The sequence below is a fragment of the Phacochoerus africanus genome, chromosome 15, assembly GCF_016906955.1.
Source record: "Phacochoerus africanus isolate WHEZ1 chromosome 15, ROS_Pafr_v1, whole genome shotgun sequence".
Lineage (NCBI taxonomy): Eukaryota > Metazoa > Chordata > Mammalia > Artiodactyla > Suidae > Phacochoerus > Phacochoerus africanus.
The window spans coordinates 104217502-104230301 of NC_062558.1; the positions used below are offsets into that span (position 1 = coordinate 104217502).

The following is a 12800-nucleotide window of genomic DNA, read 5'->3' on the forward strand; positions in this document are numbered from 1 at the left end:
ATAAGCCTCTATATTGAATTTTAAAATGAATCTTGGAGTTCCTGTCGTGGCACAGTGGTTAACGAATCTGACTAGGAACCATAAGGTTGCGGGTTTGGTCCCTGGCCTTGCTCAGTGTGTTAAGGATCTGTTGTTGCCATTAGCTGTGGTGTGGGTCACAGACGCAGCTTGGGCTGGCAGCCACAGCTCCGATTTGACCCCTAGCCTGGGAACCTGCATATGCCGCGGGAGTGGCTCAAGAAAAGGCAAAAAGACAAAAAATAAAATTAATCTCTATTCTATTTCCTTCATTTTTTTTTCAATTCAGTAAAACAGGTATTAAACAAGTAAAAACAAGTATTAGGTTTTTAATAGGCCTTGCCAGAAAATTTTTACTTTCTTCTTCCCTTTTCCTTTCGTAGGTTTGGATGGAATTGTTGAGCAAGGCTTCAGTTCAGTATGTGGTAGCAGCTGCTTGTCCATGGATGGGTGCTTGGCTTTGCTTAATGATGCAGCCTTCTCATTTACCTATTGATTTAAATATGTTGCTGGAAGTAAAAGCTAGAGCCAAGGTAAGTGTAGAGGGACATAATGTATTTGTATGTTCAGCTTATAATTATTAATACAGTAACCATGTAAGAAATCTGTATTGCCTTATTATAAGTCCAATGTCATTGATGTAACATAAGGAAAAATTACTGTTAGGACCTTGACAAAATGCATAGAAATTTTTATCCATTAATTTTTTGTGGGAAAAAGAAACCTGTATTTTACTAGAAGTATAACAAATAAGAGTATTTTTGATGTTGTCTATTAAATCTGAATGGTTGATCTTTAATTATTGTTTTGTCATCATACCCAACCCCCCCGCCCCCCCAATTCTTTCTAGGAAAAAACGGGTGGTAAGGTGCGCCAAGGCCAAAGCCAGAGTAAAGAAGTACTGCAGGAGTACATTGCAGGTGCAGATACAATTATGGAAGACCCTGCCACCAGGGATTTTGTGGTTATGCGGGCCAGAATGATGGCAGCCAAGTGAGTACACATATATTCAAAGATCATTTAACTAAGAGAGTCCTCTGAAGTGTCTGTCAATCCTTCCTCCGTCATACTAGTTACAGAGTAAGAAAACATTAAAGTGTATGAAAACATTTTAAGTTTTAAAAATAGGATTTATATTTTCTTATAAAGGAAAGATAGGATGTCTTCCTTGGGAAAAGTTATAGCTTCAATAGGGGAAATGTACACATTTCTATAGTAACTTTTTTTCCTCCCTCTTAGGTTGTTAGGAGCACTTTGTTGCTGTATTTGTGATCCAGGTGTAAATGTGGTAACCCAAGAAATTAAACCAGCTGAATCCCTTGGCCAGTTACTACTCTTCCATTTGAACTCCAAATCTGCCTTACAGAGAATTAGTGTAGCTTTGGTAATCTGTGAATGGGCTGCTTTACAGAAGGTAAGATTTTGCCCCCAAAATAATGAAGAGAAATTAAACCAGTTTCCATTAGCTGATGAGGATTATTTTCATTGTATTTTACAAACAGAAAAGTGAAAATTTCCTCTGTATAAAAATCCCAAAGTTACAGAAAAGTGTTCTAAATTATGTTGAAACATTGTTTCTCTCTCATTTGCCCTTAACCCTAGACTTTTTTCATAGAACCCCCAGTCTTGTACCTGAGAACTACAAAAGATAAGAGGCTTTGAGTAATAGAAATCCATTTATATGAGTAGCAAGGGCAGATTTTTGGTCACAGGAAGAATAAAATTTCCACATTTAAACCCAAATCTTTGTTTCCAAATAAGCCATTCCCTTGCAGCCCATTTAATCTTTAACTTCTAGTAAGATGTATGATTTTGTATAAGACTTGCTTCTGTAAATCAAAGAAACTTCCTGCTGGCTTTGTTTATTCCATTGACTGGAATTCTGGAAATTTAACTGTCTGCACTTGCTGTGAGAGTTGCTTATTACTGCCTCTTAGCAGTTTGTAAAAGCTGTGTCTAAAAGTAATTGAGCCATGCTCTATTGCAACTGAGACCCCAGCTTTGCCTCTGGAAAGAAGCAAGGCTCATCTGTTTTTAGGCAGGGCTCGGTGTGCTGGAGAGGCAGTGATGCTGTGTTTTTGTGCCTCTCAGAGTCAGCAGCAAGTGTTGACAGTTCGGTTTCTGGACCCTCACAGAGCTTCTCTGGACTTACTCTGTGAAGCCCAGGCTGATCACCCAGATCCCACAGAACCCCTCATGGCTCACCACTGAGGTCATTCCCCCTCTGGTTGGGGCAGGCAACAACCAGAGAGAGTGGGAAGGGTTAGTTAAATTTGGGGGCAGGTAAGTAGTTTTTGAATTATATATCCATTTCTACAGTATGGCATGTGAAGCTATGGATTCAACTGTTAAGAAATCTAATGAGTTTTTAAATAACATTTTTAGTGCATGCTAAGTGTTCTTTTCTGACTGATTTCTTTTACAGTTGTATATTTTAAAATCTGTGCTATATAATATATATGTAAACTTTGAATACATTCAGAATAAAGTTAAGAGTAATTAGGTGGAAATTTTAATAGAATTGTAATAGTTCCATGTGCTGCATGTTCTATAGTCATTCATATTAAAATTTTAGAGTAGTTTGGGTGTGATACCTTTTCTCTGTGCAACTAACTATGTTCTGGGAGATAACAGAATATAGATTCAAAATCGAGTTTAGACTTGGTAGTTTGCAAGTGAAGATTTATGCATCTCTAGAATTATGTTTACATGTTTGCCCTGAATATTTGTTGTCTGTTATATTTTAGGAGTGTAGAGCTGTTACCCTAGCTGTGCAGCCACGTTTACTTGATATCCTTTCAGAACATTTATATTATGATGAAATTGCCGTTCCATTCACACGAATGCAGAATGAGTGTAAACAGCTGATTTCATCATTAGCTGATGCACATATTGAAGTTGGTAATAGAGTAAACAGTAATGTTTTTACAATAGATCAAGCCAATGACCTGGTGAGTAAAGAAGTAACTTTCTTAATTTTAGAACATGAAATAAAGATAAAAAATTTGTCGTGTCACATTTTCCACAAAAATACTAATTTGTTGAATCTGTTTGTGGCTTGGTAGCCTGTCTTTCTTATCCTTTAGATAAGAGGATGGGGAAGGAGTTTTTTTGTTTTTTTTAAAATCTCAGATTCTGACAAACCAATACACTTTTGTTAGAAAACGCTGTTACTTTTTTTTTTGTTTTTGGTGTTTTCTCAGTTTTGCTTAAGACTGGCAGAGTATAGGAATTCCCTCGTGGCAAAGCAGGTCAAGGATCTGGCGTTGTCACTGCAACAGCTCAGGTCACTGCTGTGACACAGGTTCAGTCCTTGCCCAGGGAACTTCCACATGCTGCAAGTGCAGCAAAAAATAAAACAAAGCAAAAAAATAAACTGTCAGAAAATAGGGAAAAAATGATTCTGTAGGTACCTGAGTATGTCTCCTCCTCCTTCTCAACTTATGTTAAAATTTTCAAACAAACAAAAAAAAGATAAGATTACACAGTGAACACTCTTATACCCACCAACTAGATTCCAATTAACATTTTACTAAATTTGCTTTATCACACATATATGCAACTCTCTACCCCTCTACTTAATTATTAATCCATCTTAATTTTTGATGCATTTCTAAGTATTCGAGCTGCAGATGTCTGTATACTTCAACATGTGTCATTAACTAAAATTCAGTTTTCACGTGTTTTGCTCTTTCTAAAGATAAAATTTTTATGTTATGAATTGCAAAAATTTTAAATTGAACAATTTGATAAATTTTAATGGAAGCAATATACCTATGAAACCCCAAACTCCCATCAGGATACAGACAATGCCATTACCACTTCTCACTTAATCCCCTGCCCTCAAATGACCATTGTTCTGATTTTTCCTTTACCATATTCTAAAATTTCATTTAAATGGAGTGAATTCTGTGCTGTTTGGTATAAGGATTTTTTTTCCAGCACTGTTTTTAAAATTCTTCTGTGTTGTTATATGTCAGTAATCCATTCTTTTTTATTGCTGAGGTTTTTTTCATTGTATAAATATACCACAATTAGTGTAATCCTTTCTCCCCCCCTTTTTTAAAAATGGCCACACCTGATCCTTTAATCCAGTGCACCCAGCCAGGGATCAAACCCAAACCTCTGCAGTGACCTGAGCCACCTTGGCTGGATTCTTGATTAACTGTACCACAGTGGGAACTCCTACCCTTTCTCCTCTTGAACACTTGGGCTCTTCCAAGTTTTGGGCTGTTATAAACAGAGCTGCTGTAAACATTTTTGTACAAGTCTTTTTGTAGACATTTATGTTCATTTCTCTTGAGTAAATAGGAGTGGAATTGCTAGTTCATCAGATAGGTGTTTTTTATTTAGTTTTATTACAAAATTGCATTCTTCCCAAAGTGGCTGTATCATTTTACCTTCTAATCAACAACGTATGAGAATTCTCTCAGCTCCACATCTTCACCAACATTTAGTGGTGGTCACTCAATAATTTTTGCCCTTTCTGGTCATTGTGTGATAGTGTCATTGTGGTTATAACTTGCATTTCCTGGATGACTAAAATGTTTTTTTTTGTGTCTTATTGTCCATTTGTTGATCTTCCTTTCTGAAATGTCTGTTCAGATCTTTTGTCTATTTTTAGTTAGGTTGTCTTTTTATTATTGAGTTGTAGAAGTTCTTTATATATCCTGATACCAATCCTTTGTCATATAGATGCTTTCCAGATACTTTCTCCCGGTTGTGTAGCTTGCCTTTTCATTTTTTAATGGTATCTTTGAATGAACAGATATTTTTAAGTTTGATGAAGTCCATCCAGTTTATCAGTTCTTTTCTTTTATGTTTATTGTGTTCTGTGACCTAAGGTACCTTTTTTTATTTCCAAGCAGCAAAAGTATTCACATACATTTTCTTATAAAGCATTGTAGTTTTAGTTTTTATATTTAATATCCATATTAACTTTATATTTAGATACAGTGTGAAGTATATTGTGCTTTGTTTTACATATATAGGTATCTAATTTTTCCATTGTGATTTACTGAAAAAATTTTCCTTTCCCCATTGAATTGCTTTGACACCTTTGTCAAAAATAATTTGAAGTGTTAAGTGTGGTCTGTAGTTGGGTTCTTTTTGTTAAGTTCTGTCTCTCCTTTTGCCATAGCCAGCATTACTGTAACTTTATACTTAGTAAGTTTTAAGGTTAGGTGTTGTAAATGAGGTCTTTGTTTGTTGAGTTATAGAATCAGAAACCCAGTCACTTTGCTTGTGTTGATCCCCGTGAAATAGCATGCTTCTCTTATCCACTTTCTTATTTTTAAAAAAATGATGTAGTTGAAAATTTTTTCTTCTCTCCTGTGAGAAAAAGCTAAAATTGCTCCAGGGTTGTTTTTTGTTGTTGTTGTCGCTGTTGTTGTGAATTGTCTTCCTGATTGTTTTTTTTCTGTAATTTCTCTTTTTTGCTTTCCCATCCCCATATTTTCCTTTCCTGGAATAAAATCTTGAAGTTTCTTCAAAATCTGGGTTCCCTTCTTACTGTTTCTGAAAACATTTTTTTTTAATGTTATTACATGGCCTCTTCAAGCTTTTCTTATTCATACTTTTTTTTTGTCTTTTTTTGGTCTTTTCTAGGGCCACTCCCGTGGCATATGGAGGTTCCCAGGCTAGGAGTCTAATCGGACCTGTAGCCACTAGCCTATGCCAGAGCCACAGCAGTGTGGGATCCGAGCCGCCTCCACAACCTGCACCACAGCTCACAGCAACACCGGATCCTTAACCCACTGAGCAAGGCCGGGGATTGAACCCGCAACCTCAGGGTTACTAGTCAGATTCATTAACCACTGCGCCACGACGGGGAACTCGTCATACTTCTTTTTTTTATGTAAGTTCCCAGGTTTAGGAGTTGAATCAGAGCTGCAGCTGCATGCTTACACCATAGCAACTCCAGATCTGAGCCACATCTGCCACCTATGCTGCACCTTGAGGCAACACCTGATCCTTAACCTATTGAACAAGGCCAGGGATCTAACCTGCATCCTCACAGACACTGTGTAGGGTTCTTAACCCACTGATCCACAATGGGAACTTCGCTTATTCAGACTTCTCACTCCCAGTGAAACTAATGTTCTGTGTCATCAACTTCCTTAGGCCATTGGTTTTCAATTGGTGTATCGGAATCTCTAGAAGAACATTTTAGGGAAGAGCAGCCTTATTTAATTAATTATTTTTTTGGTTACACCTCCAGCATGTGGAAGGTTCCCGGGCCAGAGATTGAACCTGGGCTCCTGCTGTGACAATGTAGGATCCTTAACCTGCTGTGCCACAAGGGAACTCCAGGAGCAATTTTAAAAGATTAGTTGTGGTCTTAGCTAAGAGCCACTGCCCTTTGTATCTTTCTTTGCATCTCTGTTTTCTTTTACCTGCCAAATACAAGGTCTCCTTTGTGTCTCACCATTTTCATAATTGAGTTTTTATCCATGTGCTGTGCTACTTGTCTCTTGGTCTTTTATGTTCTTTGATTTGGCATTTTTGCTTGGATATCTCACTGTCCCTTCATACTTAACACAACCAAAACTGGAATTTATTATTATTATTTTTTTAACAGAAAATAGCCCTTTTTATCCAGTCTCAAATCTGGTTAACATTTCCTTTCAGACAAATTTCATATGTTTATCCTTTCTCTGTTTCCATTACCACAACCCAGTCACAGGCCTTAGTACTTTATGACTAGGTCCTGACTCATCTCTAAGGCTCCAGGCAGTCTCTGGTTTATTTCACCCTCCATACTTTGCCAGACTAGTAAACTTCCTTGGTACTGCTCTGAACACATCCCTCCCTTGTTTTTCCTTGATTTTAGTTTTTTTCTTTCTTACTTTCAGCACCTCTAAATCTCCCATCTTTTTTCCTCCTTGTTATTTCTCCAACTTCCTCCGTTTAAGCCTAGTTAGCTTTTCTCTTGCAAAAGTACACCACCCTTGCCCACATTCTGTGCTTCACTCAGTCTCAACTTTGGTGTTTGAGTTCCTCTTTCCTTTGCCAGGAATACCCTACCTCAATGCTCTGTGCTCATCCCAAGTTCATCTCTTGACATTCTTCATCTGCACCCTGTGCTCAAGCTGTGATGAAATGTTGTCAGTTTCTTGGACAGTGCCCCACTTCCTACTCCCTGCCTCACACTGTTTGCCAAGATGTGCCCATAACTCTGGACTTACTCTGTGTTTAAAAACCTAGCATAAGTGTTAATCTCCTCTGGTAAGCCTCATTATTTTGTCACCTATGAAGAGTTAACCTACCCATGTGCTACCATAGCAATTTGCATTTACCACAGTTACTTGTTACGTTGTCTTGTTTACTTGTGTATCTGTCTCTCGCATTAGTCTGCATTTTTTGTGTATGAAGACATTGATTTTACTCTTCTTTCAGTTTTACTGAATAGATATTTATTGAATGAATGAATTAATTTGGGGTAATTGAAAAGCTTTTCTAAACTGCCTGGAATCATTCATTGAAAATTGAAAGAAGCATAGTATATTTAAGACAGTATTTTAAACTTTTAATGGTGAAACCCTGTTTCTAATAATCTTATGCAGAGCTTGAACATGCAGACAGACAAAGCAATATAGAGAGTATAAGCTAGAAGTGGTATGTGATCGTGTTCCTTTGTAGGGAGCAGATCAAGGTCAAGCAGATACAGCTTCATTTAAAGTCTTTGGTATTTTATAATGACAAAAGATCTTATTTGTGTGCCTGTTTTGCTTTTCATAATGAGATACCAGCATTATCAGTCTTATTTCTAAGTCTGAAAAATTGAATTTTTCATGTTTTAAAAAAGTTACATTCTGGGAGTTCCCGTCGTGGCTCAGCAGAAACAAATCTGACTGCTATCCAGGAGGATATGGGTTCGATCCCTAGCCTTGCTTAGTGGGTTGGGGATGTGGCATTGCCATGAGCTGCTGTGTAGGTTGCAGACGCAGCTCAGATCTGGCATTGCTGTGGCTGTGGTGTAGGCCAGCAGCTGTAGGTCCAATTCAACCCCTAGCCTGGGAACTTTGATATGCTGCAGGTGTGGCCCTAGAAAGCAAAAAAAAAAAAAAAAAAAAAAACCCAAACAAAAACAAAACAAAAAAAGTTAGGTTCTTTAATGTTACAGGCTTTCTTGACCAACATTGATCAGATTGAATCTCTTTATGGAGCCTTTTTATGCTTACAGTTACCTATCAAACAAGAGGATAATTTTTGTTATGTAAGCCATCACACAGTCTTTAATGATAATTTTTTTAAATGTATGCACGCAAAAACTTGCACGTTAATGTTCATAGCAACATTATTTGTAATACCTAAAAGGTGGAAACAACCCAGTCATTCCATCAAGTAAAGAATGCGTGGATGCAATATGGTATATCCATATAGTGGGATATTATTTGGGAAAAAAAAAATAGGAATGAAGTAATTATAGATGATACAACATCAGTGAACCTTGACAGAATTATGCTAAGTAAAAATTCAGTCACAAAAGATTACACGTTATATTATGACATCCAAGTAAAATGTCCAGAATAAGCAAACCTATAAAGATAGAAAGTAGATAGAGTGCTGACTTAGGGCTGGGAGGAAATGAGGACTGATTGCTAATGGGTGTTTAGTTTTAAATTGAGGGTGAGGAAAATGTTCTAAAATTGTGATGATGGTTGTACAACTCTGTAAATATAATAACCATTGAATTGTACACTTTATTTTTTATTTTTTTAAATTATACACTTTAAATGGGTGTATTGTATGTGAATTACATTTTATAAAATTGTTTTAAAAAGATGTATTGAGGAGTTCCCTGATGGCCTAGCTAGCAGTTGAGGATTTGGCGTTGTCACTGCTGCACCTGCAGCGTGTGGTAGTTTTCTGGGTCAGGGATCGAATCCATGCCACAGCAGTGACTTAAGCTGTTGCACCACAAGAGAACTCCTTGAACAATCTTTTAAGGGGCTTGTATAGTCTGATAGCTTTAAGCAGCTCTTGGTAAAGAATTGATAACTGTTGCACAATTCTCTTTTAACAGTTTATATTTGCTTACAGCTTTCTCATTTCACCAAAGTACTGTATGGGTATTGAGTGTGATTTTTGAAACTTATTAGACATAATAAATTTCTAAGATCATCTTTCTTAAAGAATGTAACACTAATGTTAAATTAAGTCAGATTAAAATATAGTTGAGGAGGAGTTGCCGCCGTGGCTCAGTGGTTAATGAACCCGACTAACATCCATGAGGACGAGGGTTTTATCCCTGGCCTCACTCAGTGGGTTAAGGATCCAGCATTGCCGTGAGCTGTGGTGTGGGTTGTAGACACGGCTCGGATCTAATGTTGCAGAGGCTGTGGTGTAGGCTGGCGACTATCGCTCCGATTGGACCCCTAGCCTGGGAACCTCCATATGCTGTGGGTACAGCCCTAAAAAGACAAAAATAAATAAATAAAATATCGTTCAGTTGGAAGGTTTTAGACATTAGTGAATAGTAAAATAGTACTAGATAATTGTGAAACTTAAAATTGAAACAGAAAGCTTGCTGACTACCCTTTAGGAGTTCATAGGCTGCTGGGGTTGATGTCATTAATGATTTTTGTTTTCTCTTTTTGATAGGTCACTACTGTTTTTAATGAAGTCACATCATCTTTTGATTTAAATCCTCCAGTGTTACAGCAATTAGATAGTAAACGACAGCAGGTCCAAATGACAGTTACAGAGACCAACCAGGAGTGGCAAGTGTTGCAGTTGAGAGTGCATACTTTTGCTGCATGTGCAGTTGTGAGCTTGCAGCAACTTCCAGAGAAATTAAATCCTATTATAAAACCATTAATGGAGACCATTAAAAAAGAAGAGAATACACTGGTACAGAACTATGCAGCTCAGTGCATAGCCAAACTACTTCAGCAGTGCACCGCAAGGACGCCCTGTCCCAATTCAAAAATTATTAAAAACCTCTGTAGCTCACTTTGTGTGGACCCATATCTAACTCCTTCTGTCACATGTCCAGTACCAACACAGAGTGGCCAGGAAAATTCTAAAGGTATATAGCTAATCCTTCATTTGGGGTAGAAATAATTAACCATTTAATTTTCTTTAGATTTACTTAATAGGTATAATATAAGCACAAATCTGGTTTATGTTGAAGCTTTTTCCCATTTTGAGAAAATTTGCACTTATTGCTATAAAATCACAACCCTCTTAAATAAGGTGTTCATTCATAAAAGACCTGATATATGACTGAAATCTCTATGAGACAGGTGTTAATCCTTAACTTCCTTTTCATTAAGTGGGCTAGAAAGCTTAATTGTATCAAATGGTGAATGAAAGTTCTCCTATAAAACTCTGGTTTCTGTAATTTCGTACATGTCTTATAAGTGGACTCTGTTACTTTTAGCAAATATTGCATAAATAGCTTTTCTGTTTTCATCTGAAAAATTTATATAGAAAGTAACTGCCCTTTGTAGGTTTGTCTTAAGAACCAATGTTTCTTCACATGCCTTGGTCTTAAACTTCCCTCATCACTCTCCCTGAGTGCTATGTGAGGCCAGCAGTATTTTGCAGTGGTTGATGTTTCTGAATTCGTAGTGATTATGGAAATTTTTTTTTTAAAGAGAGAACTAACTTAAAGTATTTTTAATGTTTCTTTTAATGCCCAGAAGCAGTCATTAATTTTTAAAGAATTAATATACTTCTGAAGGTATAGTCATCCTTGCATGTGATATTTCTTGTTAACATTCTGTAACTTTGGTCGTATTAAGTATGGTCCTATGCAAATACCAAAGCATTTAACTTAATGTTATAAATTTTGACTTACTCTCTATCATTTCATTGTCTAAAGAAAATATCACTGGCCTGTAAAAATTGAGACTTAAAAGACAGTTGTAAATTGTGTTGGCGCCAGAAGCATCTGGTCACCTATATATGCTTTAACTTTTTTCCTTAATAGGATCCAACTCCGAAAAAGATGGAATGCATCATACTGTCACCAAGCACAGGGGTATAATTACACTCTATAGGCATCAGAAGGCTGCTTTTGCTATCACAAGTAGACGAGGTCCTACCCCCAAAGCAGTAAAAGCTCAAATAGCGGATCTTCCTGCAGGAGGTAGTGGAAATATCCTTGTTGAACTTGATGAGGTAAATAGCTTTTTCTTTGAATATCCTGATTTTTAAACAAGTTTCGTACAGTTTGAGCACTGAATTGTCATATCAGCTCCTAGAATTATATTTTTATATTCAAGTGAATGAACCAGGACTAATAACTTTTTGGAGTACCCCAGCAATGTGATCCAGAAAAACTGCAAAATTCTTCAAAGTTCTCATGTCTCTTGATATTTTTACCAGCTTAACTTTCTAGGCAAGAAACCCTCTCAATACTGGCTATGTAAGTCATTCATAAATACAGGCTAATTCACTCTTATCACAATAACTACTACTAAGTAAGAGTGAAAGCTAACTTTTCTCAGTCCTATTAATGTTAGGATTTACTGTTGATTTTCAGAGCATAAGTTTATAGGTGTTAAATAAATCGTTACCTATCTTTTAGTCAACTTGCAATTTATTAATGGTGTGATGTGAGGTAGAAATCTAAATTTATTTGTTTATTAAAACATGTTTGAAGGAATTCCCATTGTGGCTCCGTGGGTTACAAACCTGAGTGGTATCCTTGAGGTTGCAGGTTCAATTGCTGGCTTTTTAGGATACATCATTGCCGTGTGCTGTGGTTACTTGCAAACGTGGCTTGGATCTGGCGTTGTTGTGACTTTGGCGTAAGTTGGCAGCTGTACCTCTTCTTAGACCCCTTGCCTGGGAACGTCCATATGCTGCAGATGTGGCCCTAAAAAAAAAGTGTTTGATTTTTGAAAATCTTATAGTCATATTAACAAAGGAATGAATGCTCTAGATAGCTGTTTTGGCTTTAAGACATTGGAACTTATCCGAGTTCAGCAACAAACTGTCAATGCTAAAAGACATGTGTTTAATATCATTCTATAAATATAGGCCTATTTAAAGTTTCTTTTTTTTTTATCAGAATCTTAGCTTATTGTCTGTATTTTATTTTATTTTATTTTTTTAGGGCTGCACCTGTGGCATATGGAAGTTCCCAAGCTAGGGATCAAATTGGAGCTGGAGCTGCCGGTCTATGCCACAGCCACAGGAACATCAGATCTGGGCCTCATCTGCAAACTACACCACACAGCTCATGGCAGTGCTGGATCCCTTAACCCACTGAGTGAGGCCAGGGATGGAACTGGTATCCTCATGGGTACTAGTTGGGCTTATTACCACTGAGCCACATTGGGAACTTCCTATATTTCTTTAAAATATTCTATGAATGAAGGCTTTTTGACTAACTATATTTTTCTCATAATAACGTTAATCAAAAATTTACCGTAGTTTCAGTATTTATATTTCTATGATTTGCATAGTTTCTTCACTTAAAAATATATATGTATCTTTCTAGGGGGACAGGTTTTTTTTGTACTTAGCTATTATAAAATTACTGCTAAGTAAGTTAATTTTTGGTTAGATTAAACAAATGCTCATATTCTGTCCTTCAAGCAAATATAAATAGGGCAGGTCATCTTATCTCCTCTCTAAGTAATGGGTAAGTTTCTTTGGGATAGAAGAAGAAAACATATCACTTAGAACTGTCTCTAGAAATAATACATATTCTTCTGTTCCTTATTTCTAAGCCCCCAAAAGAATTTACTTTGGATATAAAATCTAGTTCGGAGATTTCCTATTGTGGTTTAGCAGAAATGAATCTGACTAGGAACCATGAGGTT

The 12800-nt window shown here is 36.7% G+C and overlaps 1 protein-coding gene across 3 annotated transcripts in view; it reads left to right on the forward strand.

The window, feature by feature from the left end:
• The window catches only part of BTAF1 (B-TFIID TATA-box binding protein associated factor 1), a 112191-nt gene that overhangs the window by 64204 nt on the left and 35187 nt on the right, over nt 1-12800 (forward strand). For all 3 annotated transcript variants that reach the window (XM_047762809.1, XM_047762810.1, XM_047762812.1), the window contains 6 exons: nt 402-551; nt 869-1011; nt 1258-1432; nt 2766-2969; nt 9625-10051; nt 10958-11148. In XM_047762809.1, coding sequence (XP_047618765.1) covers nt 402-551; nt 869-1011; nt 1258-1432; nt 2766-2969; nt 9625-10051; nt 10958-11148 — 1290 coding nt within the window. The remainder of the gene's footprint in view (nt 1-401; nt 552-868; nt 1012-1257; nt 1433-2765; nt 2970-9624; nt 10052-10957; nt 11149-12800) is intronic.